General features: G+C 34.2%; 1 protein-coding gene across 3 annotated transcripts in view; it reads right to left on the minus strand.

Moving 5' to 3' along the window:
• Positions 1 to 4,364: 4,364 nt before the first annotated feature.
• Positions 4,365 to 23,355, minus strand: part of LOC128180076 (serine/threonine-protein kinase 36-like) — a 42,449-nt gene continuing 23,458 nt past the window's right edge. For all 3 annotated transcript variants that reach the window (XM_052847902.1, XM_052847900.1, XM_052847901.1), the window contains 7 exons: positions 22,885 to 23,026; positions 20,264 to 20,387; positions 19,101 to 19,161; positions 18,614 to 18,743; positions 8,606 to 8,678; positions 8,071 to 8,167; positions 4,365 to 7,530 (listed from right to left, as the gene is read on the minus strand). In XM_052847902.1, the coding sequence (XP_052703862.1) occupies positions 7,333 to 7,530; positions 8,071 to 8,167; positions 8,606 to 8,678; positions 18,614 to 18,743; positions 19,101 to 19,161; positions 20,264 to 20,387; positions 22,885 to 23,026 (825 nt within the window). In that variant the 3' untranslated portion in view covers positions 4,365 to 7,332. The remainder of the gene's footprint in view (positions 7,531 to 8,070; positions 8,168 to 8,605; positions 8,679 to 18,613; positions 18,744 to 19,100; positions 19,162 to 20,263; positions 20,388 to 22,884; positions 23,027 to 23,355) is intronic.

Genomic DNA, 23,355 nt, shown 5'->3' on the forward strand with positions numbered 1-23,355 from the left:
ACAGTAACAAGTTCGACACTTTGACAGTTTCAATTTAGTATCAAATTGAAACCGTCGGTTGTTTTCCTGTAGCTGCGATGTACTGATATCTTAACCAAACTCATCCCCGCCATCCCATCCTCTAATATATATTTATAAATTAATACATTCATGTTTGAAACGAGGTTTCATTGTTTTTAAGCGCGAGGTATTTTGTATCGTATTCCAAATTTTTCATACAAAATCCCGAGCTCAAGAAGAAGAAGGGAGAGTTCTACAACACTTGAAAAGAAATGAACTTTTAATATATAACATGATGCTTGTGCAACATTTATAGAATTTGTAAAATTGTATATCATGAGAAAACGATTTCAAAGATGTTTCCCTTTATATTAAAAGCTAAATTGGCAGTCCTCGTAAATCGCCACTATTTGTCAAGGGATTACTGTTTCCTATGGTCTGTTTAGATATTTGAAAAGTAAAATACAAATTGCAGCGGCGTTTAAAAAAAATGCTGTGATTTTATTCCGCATATACCTATAATTATCTATTTCGTCCAATCCCTGTATACCAGAGGTGTGTTTTGGCAATCAAACAGATTCAGAATAAAACAACATACACACCTCAGAATAGCAATACACAAACTGAAATATTGTACGTCCTTAAAAGAAGATTTTTATGATGATATCCACCAAATAATAATTCAATACAAAGGCACCAGTCCAGGTGTCAAGAAATAAATTCAAACTTTCTTACAATAGCTTGTTCAACTAGAATTTCACAATGTTCTTCCAAAAAAAAAAATTCTTATAAAAGTTTAAATCACATGCAGAAGTATCATGACAGGAATTTTGCAACAAATTAGATTTTAAAAAAAAGAAGAAAAAGAAATAAAGCTTATATTGCTTTAATTATTTTCCCTAAAATCACCGTCCATTAAATAAATCTCTTAAACAATTTAACTAAGTTCACCCAGTATGTTTTCCGGCAAGTTTTTTTTTTCAGCAACTGACACATTGGTTACGGAGATTAAAAAACCCCCGAAAATGTGAAACGTTTACGACGACAACTCCGACAGACAACGAACTTATTGCGATAAGAAAAAGGCTAACTAAAGTTTTTCTCAAGTGAGTTAAATATAAAGGAACAATAAGTACTCAGCTATACGGTCTGGGGGATGGTGAAGGGGTTAACAATAGATCGTTTGTTATTCCTCGTACGCGTATAAGAAAAAATCAAAGTACTGAAGTACTGTCGGGAGTTGATTTTATTATTTTTATCAATTTTAAAATCAACGATATGTTATGCAAATTTTTATAATATGAATTCTCGAACTTTTCCGACAAGAATTTCGAGAAAACCCCATATGAATCATGTTGTATAATATTTAAAGATAGAATTAATTCCATCAAACTGTGTATCAGTAATTGAAATGTTTCTAAAAATTGTACACGTCTGGATCCAAGCAATATTGAACTCTAGTCTCGTTCAACCAGACGCTCGGCTGTCTCCGTTAGTCTCCGACTACCAAGAGAGATTCTCTGCTTGTCGGAAATTTACGGAGACAGCCGAACGTCTGGTTGAACAAGACTATATTGAACTCTAGCGTAGGAATACATGCAACTACAAAAAACAATTGAATTGTTCGTACTATATGAAATCTGACTATTTTCAATGTATTTATAGATACTTTTCTTTTGAAAAACAATGGTACAGCATACAATTCAATTCAATTCAATTTATTATCCTTGAGCTTTACAACTCATCGGAATACAAATTATAATACATATAAAATTATACAGTACACTGAATTTATCTATTATTTTCAAGATCTACGTCTTGTCAGCGGTGATGATTTGTGCTTAGGTCCAAACACTGTTTCACTTTCGGTTTGCCAGGGTAACTGCATAGGAGAGTTGATTAAAATCAACTCCCAAAAACCAGAGATCTTGAACGCAGATACGATGCATGAGAGAAAACTTATTGACTGATAAGCACCAAAAGAGTGTCGGTGTGATTATAGTCCAATCACGAACAGATATATGTATACATGTAGCGCTCTGATACATGTGAGTGCTATTTCTATTGGGGTTCTCGCCGTGAAAGAACAAATAAGGTGATTATAGCGTAAAATTACCTACACACTGTTAAGTAAACCACTGAGATCGGATAAAAGCAAACTTCGTTACTCAACAAGGCTTTACTGAAGTAACTTGTGTGAGATGCAACGGTAGGAAAGTTTAAGTAGATTGAGTAACAGCGCCTAGTATTACGTAAGGATTCATGTAAAAAATAATACAGACAGTTATTAATGACTAATTATATAGATCGGCATATAAAGAAACGTTGATTTATAAATACACTTTACATATACTTTTTCTCACAGCTATGACGTAAATAATTAATTAGACATAATTGTTTTCTGTTATTTATGTGTTACATATCCATAAATGATGTTTTGTTAATTACAATATACTTTTATTAGTGTCTTAATAATTACATAAATCTGACATTTCAAAGACGGACAATTTTTGTGTCGAATGCGTTTAATTCATTGCAACGATTTAATAATTAATAAACAGAGAGAGAGAGAGAGAGAGAGAGAGAGAGAGAGAGAGAGAGAGAGAGAGAGAGAGAGAGAGAAAGACGAATCTTTGAAAGGCAGTAGTGATCTTATTTATTAATAAAGGTACGAGCAATGGGAAAATTCAATGGGATATTAATGTGGAATATGAAAATATATGATATTCAATTGTCATTTATATAAAAAAAACTAAATATTACAATATTTTATTTTTTTAAGTAAAAAAGTAATACTAGTAGCCACAATCGGTATCAAAGTCAAGACTAGCCAATCAGTTGTTGACGATCTATCTTTTTATTATACGCTGTCAGAAAACGCAATTTAGAAAGAAAAAATACCATTTTTTTTTCGGAAAGAAAAAAATATCAATTTGGTGCGACCAAAAGAACTCATAAAGAACTTTGTAAAATTGTCCAATTTCGTGATGATTACTAATGTCAACTATAAATGTGATGGATATTATATTAATTGAATTAAGCTTGTCAATAAATTAAATTTGAAAAATAATCAAAAGAAAATGTTTTAAACAAAAAGGGAAAATCCCAGAGAGACAACATTAAAAAAAAAACTAACAGTTTACAGGATAGTTGATAGTTTTGTATTTGTGGTGTTCAGAAGAGATGTCCATATGACCAAGCCTCAAAGCAAATCTGTTCCTTTGGGTTTTACATTAATAACTGCTACTCATAAAAGACTAAATGTCCTTCTTATCCGCGAATGAAAATCATTTAGAAAGTAATTAATTTCCCTCTACGTTTACCTGAGTAATAAAAGTGATTAGAGTAAAGAAAAAGGATGTCTTTACTTCGTCAAATAAGCTATTGCTTCAATGGGTTTGCAATAACGTCAAAAAGGGATCTCTCCAGTTACAAATTTTACGTTTTTCGTTATTAAAGATTCAGTTCGTCATTAAATCTCCTCCATTGTCTCCAATAAATGGTCTAATATGCGACAACTGCTTGTGATTTACGTTAAATTGCGAGTAATAAACTTTGGACAGCGGAAAATTGAACATGACCCGGCAGATATCGCTAGCTTGTTATTATCACCCGATTCCAAGCTGATAAAGATGTTTTTATTGTAATTTTCTTTTATGTTTAACGTTAATTACATCCTGACTTGGATTAATAGTTCTCCTTCGAAGAAAACTTAGACTTTAGACCTTTTTCTGCGGCGATGTCTTCCCAGTGTCGTTTGGCGCGCTCACCAGTTATCGTCTGCGACTCGATCTTCCCGAGTTTTTCCTGGCGGGCTGGTTTGTCGTCTGTTAATTGTTTGCTACAGGAAGAAACCGCGCTTCTTAAAAATTGGACAAATAATCGCTTTTCAATAATTGGTTCTAATTTCACTTCTTTTGGCAGTAAATCTACGATTAATCTTCGGGCATTGTTAGAATAGCGGATGGATTTTTGTTCGCCGGTATACTTTTTCTGTAGTAATTAAATGTTAGCGGGATCAATATTATCCAAGGATGAACTTAAGAAGATGTATTGGAGAATTTCATATCGCAGAATATTAATCCTTCGCTTGTAGTAATTCTTCTGTGTAAGTTTTTTATCCACCAATCTATTGTTGTATTTGTCAGTCTTTTTACTTGGCACGTAAATGTACATGTACTTCATAATGTTGATCATACGTCTTCTCTTAATGCTTTTAAAAAACTTTTTATCTGCCATTTTGTTTTATTCATTGATTGTTTCCAATCAGAATCAAATTACAGTCTTGAAATTGGAGACCAAACTAAATGTTGAAAATTTATACATATATATTCATTCATGTTTGTAAAAACCAACAAAAAATGTATCAGTATCTAAAATTAGTTTAATTAAAAATTCATCGTAGTGGACGGTTTATAGAAGTCAGATACATACACGTGTAAACATGTACAAAACAAAAGATTACAAAAATACAACCAAACACAAAATCAAAGAACCACACTGAATGTGGGTACAATAACTCAAAGGAATGATGAAGTCAATAGTAAATACACGTTATACATTGATTTAACCTCATGTTCCCCATGTCTAAAAGAAAGAGTGAATCAGATGAGCAATAAGTCTTTTACAAGCATGACTGATAAGATAATGAAATAAAAATACCAACATATCTATCATTTCTTTCAAGCTTTACGTTTCAGCGATGCATATTCAGCATATTACATGTATTGAGTTCAATGCCTAAATAAGGTCAATTCTCGAATCATATTCTAGTATTGAGACAAAAACCAACTGGTGTACGCGTACAAAATTATTCAAAGTGTCTTTTGTCTTTTGAAATTCAATGCCAATTAGTTCAAAGCGCGGGTTTGTGCTCTATAATGTTTTTTTTTTTCATGAAAATAGTACCACCTTCATTTAGCAAATTCTTGGGGTGATGATTCAATATCATTTTGTTGAACATTTGAATTTTCATGAAAATAATAATAGATTTCATTTCACTCAAAGACAAAATGTAATATACTACCTTTTAGAAATCTCAAATGTTGTGAACTAAATATGGGTAGTTCAGTGGTATAAGACTTGAGCTTTTAATTAAAGATTTCACTTTAAACATGTTTTGTTTTTCTTTGTGTTTGTTTAAATCATTAAACCCAACAATATGAAATTTAATTTTCTGCACGATTTCATCTTATAACTTATTAGGCAGTAAATTTATCAATATTTTTAACAATAATATTTAAGATTAGAAATTGTATTTTACGATTTGACCAAAAAATAAAAAATAAATAAATGTGCCATTATTTAAAAGTAAGAAAAATAATATGTGGTGAAGACATTGCTTTCATGTCACTGTTGTGATCTAGTACTCTTTTATTCTATCTTTGGCAGTCTGATATTGGTGAGTTTTATATCAGTCTCGTATTACACTTCATACCAGTCTGTTTCAGAACCAATATTCTTCAAACTCGGACTATCTTAGGTAAATCAAGAAATCAACTAATGAAATTGAAATGCAGTGTTTTAAGTGTACAATACAGGACTCTAGACACTCCTGTATGAAAAATACTTGCATTCGTTCTCAAACTATGTGATGCTTTTCAATGCAAAAAAAACCAGTATGTCCAATACTTGCATTCAATGCTAAATAAATACACAAAGGCATGATAAGACAATGGACGGCTATGGACGCTGAGATGGCGGTAAAGGTACAAAGTCCCCACTATAAAGCGTGATAACTCTCGCTGACATCTAGTTGAAGAACGATTTCAGACATGAAAATACAATTAAGTACAAAAGTGATATCTTTTCCCCTTAAATTTGAACATAGTTTAGTTCTACAGTTTTTGTATTTACATTTTCAGAAACAAGTTCTACGACTTCCTATTTAATTCTTAATGGCAATATGACGTCATCAATACAACGAACTTCTATGTTTGTTTGTTTGGGGGTTTTTTTTGTTAAGGTTCCTCACTACACCTTGAAATAGTTTCTCAAATCAGCATAAATTTACTTCATTATGATAGAGAGCATGACGGATAAGAAGTATATATGTCAAATAGGCGAAAAAGTGTGCAATTTTAGATAAAAAATGATATTTTCAAAAATTTTATTCAGTTAACATAAACAAAAGCTCCAGGTGGATTCCAACTCATAACCTGCGGTTCACAAGCCTGATACTTTAACCACTGAGCTATGACGATGTGCATCTGAATCGATTGATACAAACACTTTAACAAAACATTTAAATCACCATCTTGTGACGTAGTATCTTAAAAAGTATAAGGCTCGGTGTAGTGAGGTACCTTAATACATGTATTGTAACACTTTTCAAGTCAAAAATCAGGGTAGATTTTGACAGGAACTGATGGCCGCATATAACCACAACGAGTTTCAAGAATTTACATTACAAACATTTTACGTATCAAACGTATTATGTTTATATTGATAAAGACTATGACCCATGTTTCCTAATGTTTTCTAAAAAGAATATCATTATTTTTTGGCAATTCACGTTGGAAAAGTCAGTGAATGCAATTATTTGTGACGTCATACACATCCGCAAAAAGATTTGTGTTTAACTCTTGATATAATTCAAAGTTTACATAAGTGTATTCTGATGTAAAGTTTCTATTCTGTTTTCAAAGTGAGCCTTGTTCATTTGTCTGAAAAGATAAGCCTAAATTAAAAGTAGTTCAATCGCAACTAATGCATTTTTGAAGAAAATAAATATAGATACAAACATACTGAGAGGAAGTGCACCTTGAATGTTTAACGATGCAAGATTATTCTGAAAGTTCAAACCCCCCACTAATGTTAACCGATTCAGACAGGGAACCACACATCTGTATAATAAATTACTTGAAAACAGATTTATGAACACCATAATACTTTGTTGGCACATACTGGTACTGAATCAGTTTTGGAAATAACTCAGATAAAGCGCTTTTCTAGAGTCTACAATGATTGTTTTTCAATTCAGTACAATAAAATAAAATACAATGGATCTTTGCTTCTCCACCTGATACCAACACATATAAAAGCTCTTTATTCATATCTTTTGTATTCAAACCATAACCTAAATAATGTGCCAAAACATCATCAAATTCACTGATGTTTCAGTTCCATCAACAAACATCCTGAATTTCTATAGCACTTTGAGGAATGAATATTTTTTTCTGGTGACCATCACACAAGTCTTTCCCTGCTTTTATTTCGAAGATGAAAATATCTTCCAACATAATAGTACACATTCACAGTGATCATTTTCTTCACAACAACTGAAGTGACCCTTTGACATTGTTTAATTCATCACAGCTGGAGCCTGGGAGCCTACGATTTGCCCTGTAATAGCCTGACCAGCTTACTGCAGTGAGTGTAGACAGTGGCATTGCCTTGTCCGTGACTGCTGTGGATACTCCGATTCACCTGGACACTGTTTGAGTTGGACATGATAGAAGAGGAAGGACGTGGTGTGTTGGCCACAGTTACATTGTTCAACTTATCCACAGCATTGTGTGTTATCATTTCCTAAGTTGAAAATCAAAATAGTCATGATTTTTTAAATAAAAAATTGGAGCATTATTAATTGCTCTTTTTTAAGGAACTGCTAAGTGTGGCCATCTAGAAAAAAATTGGACAACAGCCTTACAAAGATGAATGATTCTGATTGTTAAAGCTGATATGAATTCATAAATATCAAATGGAAATTTTATCTAAGAATAAACCATCTTTTATTTTTTATTGATTGTAGTTTCTTTCATTCTTGTCCACAAATATATTACTACATTGTGTAGTTCTATCATTTAGAAGTCTGTTTAGCCTGAATGCCTCATCTGTAACTTCCTCGACCAGTTTATCTACCCCAGTGGCAGTTGAGGAACGATCGAAACTGATGTGGCGACCCAAGCATTTCTGAATTCATGTCAGCTTTAAAGTAGGTCCTCAAAAAAGAAACAAGTCTTCAACTCTTCTTTTCCTGAACCCTTTATTGTCATTTAAAAAGGTAAACAATTTGCACTGCATCTGCAACAAATAATTACCGTAAAGTGTTGACACTAAGTATCTTACCTTTCTGAGGTCATCCAAATTGGAGAGACTTCTCAGGGCCAGTATTGCACTAATTTGAACACTCTGTTGTTGTTCTCGACAAACCAAGTCTAACAACCTAAAGATAATCAAATACAAGATCAAAATGCATACAATCCTGCACTTCATCAGCAAATGTTAAAAATTATAATATATGTACTGGATATAAGTCAATTAAGATACCATGAACATGAAATTTTACAAGGAAAGAAAAAGGAGAAATGTTCTAAATTCAAACTGTAAACATATAAATTCAAGGAATTTCTTTTTTATGAGCATAATTTTAGGAAAAGTTCACAAAAAAGTATTGGATAGGTAAATTGAACAAGTAAAATCTTGTCTTTGTAAAAATCATATGTATCCAAAGAAAGATTTTCCGTGATTCTAAGCTTCGTTTTAAAACAAAAAAAGTTCTTCTGTACACACTCCCTTCAATTAAATCACAAACTACATGTAGCTTATTTGTCACCTAGAAATGTCAATAAAATATTTTTAGATAATACTAAGAAGAAATTACCTGGCAACAACTTTTGATTTCTTCAAATCCAAAACTAGGACATTGGAATGAATTCCAAAATTACCACAGGCACCTGTTCAAAATAAAAAGAAAAAATCGTGAATTTATTGAGACTGATATAATTTTATTTCCTGTCTGGAAACAGTGTCCGTCATGGAAGGACCAATCATTAGACTGGGAAATAAAAAAAATATCAGTTGTATATCAGGCACTACAGTGGAATCATTATATTTTTTGTTGTTTCCATCTTCGTGGATTTCATGTGTACCCCTCAACAACAAATTTACATCAGGAACAAATTATTTAAAAAAACCCAGTAATTTATGAATCAAGCAAATAAAACATAAAATTATGTCCAAATAAAACGGTGAAAAAAATGACATTCCACGAAAATTGGCTACCATGAAAAATAAATACACTGTATACCGATTAATCATCACAAAATGCGTGGTATATAAATTTTTTGTGTATGCACTTGAACCTTTAGGTAACATGATGCGCAGATATACACAGCACGAGAGTTAGTAACTACAGGATTCATCAATATCAGACACTTACGTATCTACCCTTAAGAAAATGTCAAAGTTACCGTGGGATCATTTAATTTCGTGGAATATGGTTTTATTTTTGCTTATCCATTGGGATGTATTTTCGTGGATGCGTCAGTTTTCAGTATCAGTAAGAAAGATAACTCTTTCTCAATTAGCTTTCGTTGAGGACTTAAATTCATGTGGGAGGACTACCCATGAATACCACTGAATTTGAGTTTCCATCCATTCTAATTTAGGGTTGCACTATTTTCTTAAAGAATAATTCAAACACATCTTTATACCAACTTTCTAAATAGATTTCTCAGTATCTTTTATTCATCATTCCAATTATTTCAGCAGTTCTATAAGTACAACAAACAGCTCATGTAGTATCAAATAATTAAAGCATTATTTTAATGAACTTGTTTTGTGCAATATTCTACAGTATTAATGACTAATAATTTCAAAGCTATAATGCCTTCTTCATACACATAAATGACGTAAACATTTTATCTAATAAGCCTTAACATAATATGATTAAAAGGATGAGATTAAAACAAGAGGCCCATGGGCCACATCACTCACCTGAACATTTACTTGGAACATTCTAGCATATGCTATTTCCATTTTAAACTTTGAACCCCTTTCTAGGGCCCCAGCATTGGTCCATTGTTTATGGATGGCTTTAACAATTTTAAATCTACACTATTTGAAGACCCTTGCATAGTAATCTCACAAACTGTAACAGTGTAGTTCTAGAGAAGAAAATTTTTAAACATTCTTCATCCCTCTTGGGGACCCTAGTATAAGTCCAGTGGTAACAGCTTTTTTTTAAATTTAGAGGAACATAACATTAAGGATACTTGCAAACTAATCTCATATGTTGAAGCATTGTAGTTCTTCAGAAAAAGATTTTTTAACATTTTCCCTCTATATTTCTAAGTTTAACTTTGAACCCCTTTTTTGGGCCCCAGTATAAGATCAAGGGTCATGGCTTTTATGATTTAGAATTAACACTTTTTTATGGATGCTTACTTAATTATCTGACAAACTGAAGCATTGTAGTTCACGAGAATAAGATTTTTGAACACTTTTCCTTTTTCAGTCTATTCGGGACTCCGAAAACGGAGTTAATTCCCAAAACGGAGTCTTTGGCTCCATCATGCATTGCGGTAAAATGGCGTTTCTAATGTAAACAACTTGTGAGTTATGCCCCTTTTTCTAAATACGGTAAATGTTTTAAATTGCCCCAAAACATGCCAAAATTAATTTTAAACTTTAAAAAACATATTTCTGAACGTGTATGAGCCATATTTATGTCATATGTTCGTAACTGTTTACTTGTATTATGTAAGATGAATTTTTAAAATGAAAAACTTGGCCATAAATTCGACTCCCAAAACGGAGTCCAACTAGACTGTTTTTACTTTTATGTTAAACTTTAAACCCCTCTTGGGGCCACAGTATTAGTCCCGGTGTCATATAATATTTTGAACCCCGCGATATATTGAACCCGGGTTCAAAATATCGCTGCGATATATTGAACCCCCCCATAAAATATTGAACCCAGGTTCAATATTTTATGGCCGCGATATTTTGAACCCCCCTCTATTTTTCATTGCCATTGGAAAGGGGTTCAATATATTATGGCCGCGATATTTTGAACCCCCTACATATTTTCCAATTCCCATTGGAGAGGGGGTTCAAAATTTTATGGCCGCGATATTTTGAACCCCCTACCTTTTTCCAATTCCCATTGGAGAGGGGGTTCAAAATATTATGGCCGCGATATTTTGAACCCCCCTCTATTTTTCATTGGTATTGGAGAGGGGGTTCAAAATATTATGGCTGCGATATATTGAACCCCCTACCTTTTTCCAATTCCCATTGGAGAGGGGGTTCAAAATATTATGGCCACGATATTTTGAACCCCCCTCTATTTTTCATTGCTATTGGAGAGGGGGTTCAATATATTATGGCCGCGATATTTTGAACCCCCTACATATTTTCCAATTCCCATTGGAGAGGGGGTTCCAAATTTTATGGCCGCGATATTTTGAACCCCCCTCTATTTTTCATTGGTATTGGAGAGGGGGTTCAAAATATTATGGCTGCGATATATTGAACCCCCTACCTTTTTCAAATTCCCATTGGAAAGGGGGTTCAAAATATTATGGCTGCGATATTTTGAACCCCCCTCTATTTTTCATTGCTATTGGAGAGGGGGTTCAATATATTATGGCCGCGATATTTTGAACCCCCTACATATTTTCCAATTCCCATTGGAGAGGGGGTTCAAAATTTTATGGCCGCGATATTTTGAACCCCCCTCTATTTTTCATTGGTATTGGAGAGGGGGTTCAAAATATTATGGCTGCGATATATTGAACCCCCTACCTTTTTCAAATTCCCATTGGAAAGGGGGTTCAAAATATTATGGTTGCGATATTTTGAACCCCCCTCTATTTTTCATTGGTATTGGAGAGGGGGTTCAAAGTATTATGGCCGCAATATATTGAACCCCCTATCTTTTTCCAATTCCCATTGGAGAGGGGGTTCCAAATTTTATGGCCGCGATATTTTGAACCCCCCTCTATTTTTCATTGGTATTGGAGAGGGGGTTCAAAATATTATGGCTGCGATATATTGAACCCCCTACCTTTTTCCAATTCCCATTGGAGAGGGGGTTCAAAATATTATGGCCACGATATTTTGAACCCCCTACCTTTTTCAAATTCCCATTGGGAAGGGGGTTCAAAATATTATGGCTGCGATATTTTGAACCCCCCTCTATTTTTCATTGGTATTGGAGAGGGGGTTCAAAATATTATGGCTGCGATATATTGAACCCCCTACCTTTTTCAAATTCCCATTGGAAAGGGGGTTCAAAATATTATGGCTGCGATATTTTGAACCCCCCTCTATTTTTCATTGCTATTGGAGAGGGGGTTCAATATATTATGGCCGCGATATTTTGAACCCCCTACATATTTTCCAATTCCCATTGGAGAGGGGGTTCAAAATTTTATGGCCGCGATATTTTGAACCCCCCTCTATTTTTCATTGGTATTGGAGAGGGGGTTCAAAATATTATGGCTGCGATATATTGAACCCCCTACCTTTTTCAAATTCCCATTGGAAAGGGGGTTCAAAATATTATGGTCGCGATATTTTGAACCCCCCTCTATTTTTCATTGGTATTGGAGAGGGGGTTCAAAATATTATGGCTGCAATATATTGAACCCCCTATCTTTTTCCAATTCCCATTGGAGAGGGGGTTCCAAATTTTATGGCCGCGATATTTTGAACCCCCCTCTATTTTTCATTGGTATTGGAGAGGGGGTTCAAAATATTATGGCTGCGATATATTGAACCCCCTACCTTTTTCAAATTCCCATTGGAAAGGGGGTTCAAAATATTATGGTTGCGATATTTTGAACCCCCCTCTATTTTTCATTGGTATTGGAGAGGGGGTTCAAAATATTATGGCCGCAATATATTGAACCCCCTATCTTTTTCCAATTCCCATTGGAGAGGGGTTCCAAATTTTATGGCCGCGATATTTTGAACCCCCCTCTATTTTTCATTGGTATTGGAGAGGGGGTTCAAAATATTATGGCTGCGATATATTGAACCCCCTACCTTTTTCAAATTCCCATTGGAAAGGGGGTTCAAAATATTATGGCTGCGATATTTTGACTCCCCCTCTATTTTTCATTGCTATTGGAGAGGGGGTTCAATATATTATGGCCGCGATATTTTGAACCCCCTACATATTTTCCAATTCCCATTGGAGAGGGGGTTCAAAATTTTATGGCCGCGATATTTTGAACCCCCCTCTATTTTTCATTGGTATTGGAGAGGGGGTTCAAAATATTATGGCTGCGATATATTGAACCCCCTACCTTTTTCAAATTCCCATTGGAAAGGGGGTTCAAAATATTATGGTCGCGATATTTTGAACCCCCCTCTATTTTTCATTGGTATTGGAGAGGGGGTTCAAAATATTATGGCTGCAATATATTGAACCCCCTATCTTTTTCCAATTCCCATTGGAGAGGGGGTTCCAAATTTTATGGCCGCGATATTTTGAACCCCCCTCTATTTTTCATTGGTATTGGAGAGGGGGTTCAAAATATTATGGCCGCGATATATTGAACCCCCTACCTTTTTCCAATTCCCATTGGAGAGGGGGTTCAAAATATTATGGCCGCGATATTTTGAACCCCCCTCTATTTTTCACTGGTATTGGAGAGGGGGTTCAAAATAATCCAAGAGAATTAGAAATAAGTAGGGGGTTCAATATATCGCAGCCATAATATTTTGAACCCCCTCTCCAATGGGAATTGGAAATAGGTAGCGGGTTCAATATATCGCGGCCATAATATTTTTACCCCCTCTCCAAAGGAAATTGGAAACAGTAGGGGGGGGGGTTCAATATATCGCGGCCATAATATTTTTAACCCCCTCTCCAATAGCAATAAAAATAGAGGGGGATTCAAAATATGGCGGCCATAATATTTTGAACCCCTTCTCCAATGGGAATTGGAAATAGGTAGGGGGTTCAAAATATCGCAGCCATAATATTTTGAACCCCCTCTCCAAAGGGAATTGGAAATAGGTAGGGGGTTCAATATATCGCGGCCATAATATTTTGAACCCCCTCTCCAAAGGGAATTGGAAACAATAATATTTTGAACCCCCTCTCCAATAGCAAATACAAATAGAGGGGGATTCAAAATATCGTGGCCATAATATTTTGAACCTCCTCTCCAATGGGAATTGGAAATAGGTAGGGGGTTCAAAATATCGCGGCCATAATATTTTTACCCCCTCTCCAAAGGAAATTGGAAACAGTAGGGGGGGGGGTTCAATATATCGCGGCCATAATATTTTTAACCCCCTCTCCAATAGCAATAAAAATAGAGGGGGATTCAAAATATGGCGGCCATAATATTTTGAACCCCTTCTCCAATGGGAATTGGAAATAGGTAGGGGGTTCAAAATATCGCAGCCATAATATTTTGAACCCCCTCTCCAAAGGGAATTGGAAATAGGTAGGGGGTTCAATATATCGCGGCCATAATATTTTGAACCCCCTCTCCAAAGGGAATTGGAAACAATAATATTTTGAACCCCCTCTCCAATAGCAAATACAAATAGAGGGGGATTCAAAATATCGTGGCCATAATATTTTGAACCTCCTCTCCAATGGGAATTGGAAATAGGTAGGGGGTTCAAAATATCGCAGCCATAATATTTTGAACCCCCTCTCAAAAGGGAATTGGAAATAGGTAGGGGGTTCTATATATCGCGACCATAATATTTTGAACCCCCTCTCCAAAGGAAATTTGAAACAGTAGGGGGTTCAATATATCGCGGCCATAATATTTTGAAACCCCTCTCCAATGGGAATTGGAAATAGGTAGGGTGTTCAATATATCGCGGCCATAATATTTTGAACCCCCTCTCCAATAGCAAAAAAAATAGAGGGGGGTTCAAAATATCGTGGCCATAATATTTTGAACCCCCTCTCCAATGGGAATTGGAAATAGGTAGGGGGTTCAATATATCGCAGCCATAATATTTTGAACCCCCTCTCCAAAGGGAATTGGAAACAATAATATTTTGAACCCCCTCTCCAATAGCAAAAAAAAATAGAGGGGGATTCAAAATATCGCGGCCATAATATTTTGAACCCCCTCTCCAATGGGAATTGGAAATAGGTAGGGGGTTCAATATATCGCAGCCATAATATTTTGAACCCCCTCTCCAAAGGGAATTGGAAACAATAATATTTTGAACCCCCTCTCTAATAACAAAAAAAAATAGAGGGGGATTCAAAATATCGCAGCCATAATATTTTGAACCCCCTCTCCAATGGGAATTGGAAATAGGTAGGGGGTTCAATATATCGCAGCTATAATATTTTGAATACCCTCTCCAAAGGGAATTGGAAATAGGTAGGGGGTTCAATATATCGCGGCCATAATATTTTGAACCCCCTCTCAAATAACAAAAAAAAATAGAGGGGGATTCAAAATATCGCAGCCATAATATTTTGAACCCCCTCTCCAATGGGAATTGGAAATAGGTAGGGGGTTCAATATATCGCGGCCATAACTATTGAACCCCCTCTCCAATAGCAATAAAAAATGGAGGGGGGTTCAAAATATCGCAGCCATAATATTTTGAACCCCCTCTCCAAAGGGAATTGGAAACAATAATATTTTGAACCCCCTCTCCAATAGCAAAAAAAAATAGAGGGGATTCAAAATATCGCGGCCATAATATTTTGAACCCCCTCTCCAATGGGAATTGGAAATAGGTAGGGGGTTCAATATATCGCAGCCATAATATTTTGAACCCCCTCTCCAAAGGGAATTGGAAACAATAATATTTTGAACCCCCTCTCCAATAACAAAAAAAAATAGAGGGGGATTCAAAATATCGCAGCCATAATATTTTGAACCCCCTCTCAAAAGGGAATTGGAAATAGGTAGGGGGTTCTATATATCGCGACCATAATATTTTGAACCCCCTCTCCAATGGAAATTTGAAACAGTAGGGGGTTCAATATATCGCGGCCATAATATTATGAAACCCCTCTCCAATGGGAATTGGAAATAGGTAGGGGGTTCAATATATCGCGGCCATAATATTTTGAACCCCCTCTCCAATAGCAATAAAAAATGGAGGGGGGTTCAAAATATCGCAGCCATAATATTTTGAACCCCCTCTCCAAAGGGAATTGGAAACAATAATATTTTGAACCCCCTCTCCAATAGCAAAAAAAAATAGAGGGGGATTCAAAATATCGCGGCCATAATATTTTGAACCCCCTCTCCAATGGGAATTGGAAATAGGTAGGGGGTTCAATATATCGCAGCCATAATATTTTGAACCCCCTCTCCAAAGGGAATTGGAAACAATAATATTTTGAACCCCCTCTCCAATAACAAAAAAAAATAGAGGGGGATTCAAAATATCGCAGCCATAATATTTTGAACCCCCTCTCCAATGGGAATTGGAAATAGGTAGGGGGTTCAATATATCGCAGCCATAATATTTTGAATACCCTCTCCAAAGGGAATTGGAAATAGGTAGGGGGTTCAATATATCGCAGCCATAATATTTTGAACCCCCTCTCAAAGAGCAATGAAAATTCGAGAGGGTTTCAAAATATCGCGGCCATAATATTTTGAACCCCGGGTTCAATATTTTATGGGGGGGTTCAATATATCGCAGCGATATTTTGAACCCGGGTTCATAATATCGCATAATATATTGAACCCGGGTTCAATATTTCGCGGTATCAAAATATTATATGACACCGGGTCTCGATATCTATCTAATAGCCACAGATGCTTGCATAGTAATCCCATAAACTGTTGCACTGTAGTTCTTGAGAAAATTCAAACATGTTCCCTATATTTCTATGTTAACTTTGAATCCAGCCTGGATCCCCAGTATTTGTCTAGGGGTCACGGCTTTCACAATTCCAGAATCGTCGCAAATCGAGGATGCTTGAATAATAATCTCCAAAACTGTAGCATTGAGTGCTTGAGAAGGAGATTTTTAAACACTTTCCCTATATACTTCTATGTTTCACTTTGATACCCTTCTGGGCCCCCATTGTTGGTCCGGGGGTCATATAAAAATTAAGAATCTACAATAGTCAAGGATCTATGTATAGTAATATCCCAGACTGTTGCATTGTAGTTCCTGAGAAGATTTTTTTAACATGTTTCCTATATTGTTAAACCTTGAACTCCTCCTGGGGCCAAAGTTTTTGTCTGGGGGTCTTGATTTTTACAATTTAGAATCTTCATCATATACAGGCTTTTGTGTAAATATTGGGCATTTCTGGTGCAGTGGTTCTTCATTTTTCCTACGTATTTCTATGTTAAACTTTGGTTAAATTTGGCCCAGTGCTTTTAGAGAGGAAGTCAAAAATGTGAAAAGTTGACGGAGGGACGGACGGCGGATAACAGGTGATCAGAAAAGCTCACTTGAACCTTTGGTTCAGGTGAGCTTAAAAGTAAAACTGTAAAACTAAACACAACGCAGTCATAACTATTTTTGTTCAGTTAAAATCTAAGATAAAGAAATAAATGTTTTTATAGAATGTACCTAAAACTAGATAATATTGAAACTCAGATTGAGTATTGTCATAATCTTCTTTGTACCAATTGACGGGATATATTGTTTTGTTAATCTGAAATCAGTTACTAAAGTAAAGTTTTTAAAATTCACAAAAAAAAAATTTAAAATGGAATATGCCCTTGTGCTGACACTGTTTTGTTAATGTGTTTTATGAACTTGAGTGGTAAAGAAATGACTTTATATTATGACGTCATAATGTGCACTAGCTTTGACAAATTGTTAGTACTAAGTATGACTCTTTTAATTGTATGATTTAATTTTTTTTGTAAAAACATAACTATACATATGCAGTTTGATTAGCTCAGTTGGATAGAAACACCTATACCAGTAGCCTTGTGTAAGGGTATTTGATATGGTAATCAATATGAAATATTACATTAGAAATAAAGTGTACTAAAGATAAAATATTTAAAATTTAAGTTATTTTTACTGTTTATTTTGAAATAGAAAATCTTTTAAAAAGTTGGGTTGTCTGATACCTCATATAGTTTATTGTTTACATTACAAGGTACACAAAATTTGGCCTTCCACTCTGACCTCATTTAAAAGTTATAAATTATAAATTAATCTTAGAAACATGCCAGGCACAGGCTATTTTGCTTCGTTATAAGTGTAATTCGTTATATCCATTAAGTTTAAAACACAAAGTAAAGTCACAGGGAATAAAAGTCATTTTGCTGAAAGTGTCAGTTCATTATAAGTGTGTTCGCTATAACCATGTTTTACTGTATACTGGAATATATCAAATTTTTTAAAATTCAAATTGATTTAAAATATTGCTCTTTTATGTCTACTATATTTGATGTTATTTTGACGTTAAGAAAAAAAGCTGTCTCTGTATTTTTTTATTTATTCTCTGTCCAAGTGGTTCTAGGGCAGGATGTTATTTAGTTGCCATGAAATTTTCTCTAATTCTTTATTATTTCCACATAAAAAGAGAAGTAGTCCTTTATAAACTGAAAAATTTTAAAGAAAGTTACCACAGACTTCAAAAACACTTCAAGTTTTCCGGTAATTTTGCTGTATCTGTGTTTGCTCTATAGAGTTTAACTGTATTGTACATATTTACATGTACAATGTACAGTAAAACGTGCTTGCAATGAAGTGCAAAGAATGGGCAATTTTGCATTATTTGTTACTAATGTCATTCCTTAAGCTTTGCAGCATGTTTAAAACTCACAGGGAATGAACCTCACTTCACTATAGGGATCAATTCATCATAATCCAGGTTTGTTATAAGCATGTTCTACTGTACTTGGTGTGGAGCTACAACCACCACCTTCAAGGACACTCCATCTCATTGTTTACTTACTTGCAGCATTTGCCCTAGTTTTTGCCATTGGATCTCTAAGGAGTTCCATCATAGTTGGGATGACCGGTTTTAATTTCATGTAAAGCTCAGATGAATGGAAGGCAGCATTTCCAATTGCATAAGAGGCTCCCTAATATATGATAAACATATACAATTTTACACTGGAATTAAAGTTTTCAGTTTTATATATATATAAAAAAATTAAAAGGCAAAATACATTTTTATCTAGCATTCTGCAAAGAATGTACAGCTGCTATCTTTAGAATACATGTATGTATCTTTATCAACATGTTTGTTATGAATTTGATCTGAACTTAATCAACAGCTCCATCTTCTATCCAATAATATCATTAACCAAAGACCAAAAATTGTAGGTATCTATATCAGGGTAAATTTTTAATCCTTAAAAATTAACACAACATTTTATTTCTGCTTTTTGTTATTAATCAAACCTTTTTTATTCAGTTTCAAAATACAATAATCTTACCTTTCGAACATTTGGATCTTCATCTTTCAAACATTTTGTTAATGCAATGAAAATTTTGTCTCTGGAAATAAAAACCATATAATATTAAAACTTCATGTTTACTGTATGATAAATTGTTCATTGGCTACTATGAATCAAATATACACCAAAATATTGTCCATAAAAAATATTGCAAATGAAAAATCTAAATGTGGAATTGTGCATTATTTGCCCCCCCCCCCCCATCAAAATTTTAAAGAGAGTTTTATTATAAGGTAAAAGATATTTACAAGCGGGCATTAGGCTTTAACGGTCACCTGAGGATCAAAGCTTATACACAGTCACATATATGCATTTAATTATAAAGCTTCAAAATTCTTATGACCACCTCGTCACCAACATGAAATATCACAATTACCCGAGTTTATAGGCAATTTGACAATTTAAAAACTACATGTACAAAAACTGTTTTCTTTTTGTTTTTGTTTTATATAATAAAATACTTACCAGTATATAGCTCTTTTAATCAATTGAACTCTTAATCCAAATATTTACCATGTTTACTTTTTAATTTGAACAAGCAAGGCAAAAATACTCTACTCACCTTTTCAATACCCATTTAAACATGATTTAAAATACATTTACACTATATCACCATTTGGTCTTACCCTAAAGTTAGAACCCCTGCCTTGGGGAACATGAAGTTTATAATTTTTGGTAGAAAGATTTATGGTCTTTCTCAATATGCAATCACTTTCTAATCAGTATCAGCAGAAGTAAAGAAAAAGATTTTTAAACCTCATATGCATTTACACTATATGACCATTTGATCTCACCCTAGATTTAAAAACCCTTACCCAAAGGACTTGAAATTTACAACCTTCATGGAGGGCTTTATATTCTATCTAATTATGCAATCAGTTTCTATTCAATGCGATTTAAAGTAATGAAGAAGATTTTCAAACATTATAAACATTCAGGGTCATTTAACAAATAAAAAAAAATTAATAAATGAAAATTTTCACATCATGTATTTCCTCCCAATCAAGAAAGAGAGGAAGTGCACAATGTGGAGACTGTGTATATATCATAAGACTCTGTATACAGTCTTCCTAGAAACAGTCTTACTTGTGATAAACATTTTCTTACTTATGGAATACTAATAATACCCAAAAATGACCTACTTTTGTTTAATTGTGGAGTAGAAATGGTTGTTGTGCTTGAGCAGGTTTCCAATGAGACTACAGATCCGAGACCTCACAGCGGCTGATTGGTGAGACAACAGGAGGTATAGGGGCTCAAAGTCTCCTGAAATCAACATATTCTTTAGAATACAACAAGAATAATATTCACGATCCCCATAAGATACAACATGCAGCATGTGATTTGGATAAATAATATCTACATAATATTATTTGTCCATGTCCCTTTTTGTTCTTTCTATTTGCTATTTTGTACAATATTTGAAAAACTTATTAAAGAATCCATTAGATGGTTTGATTAATGGAAAATTCATTTCATCAATATTGATTATGATGTATAACAGTTTGTTTCAAAATTTTTCCAAACATATTAAAAAGATAAAAAAAATTGTAAGACCATATATTACAATACACAGGATATTAAAATATCATATACATGTATCCTTATATGCATGTAAAATTACTTTTTTTAACTCTAAAAGAAGACATTGAAAGTACTTTTTATTTCATTCTAATGTCACTGACTTCATTCAATGTAAGACAACTAGACACATTGAGACAGTGAACATCTCAAAGGGCCCTTCTTAAATAATGGACAATATGATGAAAAGCATTTCAGAGAAATTTGCTTTAACCATGACCTATAAACTAGAAAATTTCCAGCTGACATAGATCTTCATAGATCTGGCATAGAATCTCAATTACCCCTTACATACAGCCATTTCCGTTCAACCGAGCAAAATTAAGCAAATGGGAAATTGCTTACGGAGTTGACCTGGTTATAAAGAGAACTGCTAAGACATTCACATTGACTTGGTTCAAAGTCACTGCATATCATTAACCAAAAAACTCTGTTTATGTGAAGTATGAGCCAAATAGGGCTTGGTGAGGAGTATATATGCTATTTAAAAAAGGACTTTTGTATGATCTGATATGACCTTGACACTTGACCTACAAACATCATTCAAGGTCACTTCATTTCCTTTGATCAAAGAAACATATGGATGAAGTAAGAGCCAGATTGGAGCAAAGGGAAAGATATGCTCAGGGCAAGGATTTTTCATATAAATCAGCTATGACCTTCATATTTGACCTTGAAAATTGGTTACAGCATATCCTTTGATCAAAGGCACTCTGTGAGTGAGGTATGAACCAGACTGGACCAAGAGGAGAGAATATATGCTCCAGATAAGGATTTTTCATATACTTTTGTAATTCTGCTATGACCTCAGACCCAGAAATATAATTCAAGGTCTCTGCACAACCTCTACCAAAAGGAACTCTGTGGAGAAGTAAGAGCCAGATTGGGCCAAGGGAAAAGATGGAATGCCCTGAAAAAGAGATCTCAGACAGGATGGACATATGGATTGACAAAAGGATAGACAGACTGAACATTATAGGATACCCACAGCGCAGAGCCCTAACAAGAGGCTCGAAGGTCACTCCTTTACCTGAGTAACAATACCAAACTGACATAACTCTGATTCACACAGCTTTCAAATTAATAAATTAAATATGAAAATGTCTCTACAATTTTCTAATGTTTAGCACATTTTTATCATTGAGTCCAAAATTAGAGTGTGAAGATTTTACTGATTTTCCAAAAAACATTTCTATGTAAATATTATAGCATTGTGGCGCCATCTTACCTCTAAGTATAATGATTTTGACAAAATTTTATACTTTATCTACCTGAAAATGTTTTCACATAAGTTTCAACTTATCTTGTGAAATGTTACACTGCATATGAGAAACTTTTTAAAGAGATTTTCCTAATATACAAATCCTTTAACCCCCCCCCCCCCCCCCCCCCCCCCCCCGTCACACCCTATTCCTGGGTCTGAATCTACACTACCTGAGGAAGCTTCAATATAAGGTTCAAATTTTTTAGCCAAATGGTATTGAGAAGATCTTTAGAAATTAAACCTTATGGGGAACAGGACATAGCAATGTAAAATCATTTGTCAATGATTTGTCAATGTCAATTGTGGCCACTTTCTTGCATTGCAAGGGAGATATTTTGATATGAATTACCCCTCCATCTTTCTGGAATTTTGATTTTTATGACAATTTCAATGTTCTGAAATAACTAATTACAAATTTAAATAATTTATGGAATTTATTTGCAAATTTTACTCATAAATTTTAAGAACAGTTATAAATTTAAAATTTAATAACAACCTTTTTACATAGGAATATCATAAATCAAAAATATTGATAAATTCAACATTCTAAAATTTTGGAGTTTTTGATTCCAAATTTGAACAGAATTTTATAGCACATAAAAATACTTATTGCATTGACCAATTATGATTTGTTACATCTACATTTCTAAAGTTAAAAAAATTGAAATTTCCCACACTTTTGTATTTTTTGATTAGGAAATTATACATGGTACAACTAGACAAATTATGCCAGGGTACTAGAAAAATAAGTACATGTACTGAAAAATAGGGTTTTGGGGGTCAAAGCAATTGTAATATTCTTCAATTCAAACGTTGTTCAATTTACGAGGCCTGAGACTTCAAGAACCACTCTTTACTAAACTTGATAATTCTGACTGTACTAGAGTGTTGACTTTGCCCTGTGGCCATGTGACGTACCTTTCATCCCTAGGAACACACTTTTGACCATCGTGAGGTTCTCCGGCTGTAGGCGGATCAGATGACCACACATTGATATGACATCACAGATGACAGAGAGAGGGCTGCTCAGTTGAACACAGTTAGAGAGGAATGGCACTGCCTGAAAGTGGTGAGACCCTCAAACAATGAAATGACATCACAGACATCTATATACTGTATACAGGGTTATTTTTACCCCCTATAATTTTTGCCTTTCTACATTTGCAATCATTTTCACCCTGTAATGAATTCGTCCAGATATAGTTGTTTTAAAAGAGAGATAATATAAAACATTAGATTTCGCCCAGTCTTAAAATTGCCATTTGACAACAAAGGCAAAAAGGTGAATAAAATGGGGGCAAAATTTTCCCTGTATACAGTATATTTAACACTTAATAAATGGCAGGTCCAAAAAAAAAAAATAAATTATGGCCCATGTATGGTAACAAA

The sequence above is a fragment of the Crassostrea angulata genome, chromosome 4 (assembly GCF_025612915.1).
Source record: "Crassostrea angulata isolate pt1a10 chromosome 4, ASM2561291v2, whole genome shotgun sequence".
Classification (NCBI taxonomy): Eukaryota; Metazoa; Mollusca; class Bivalvia; order Ostreida; family Ostreidae; genus Magallana; species Magallana angulata.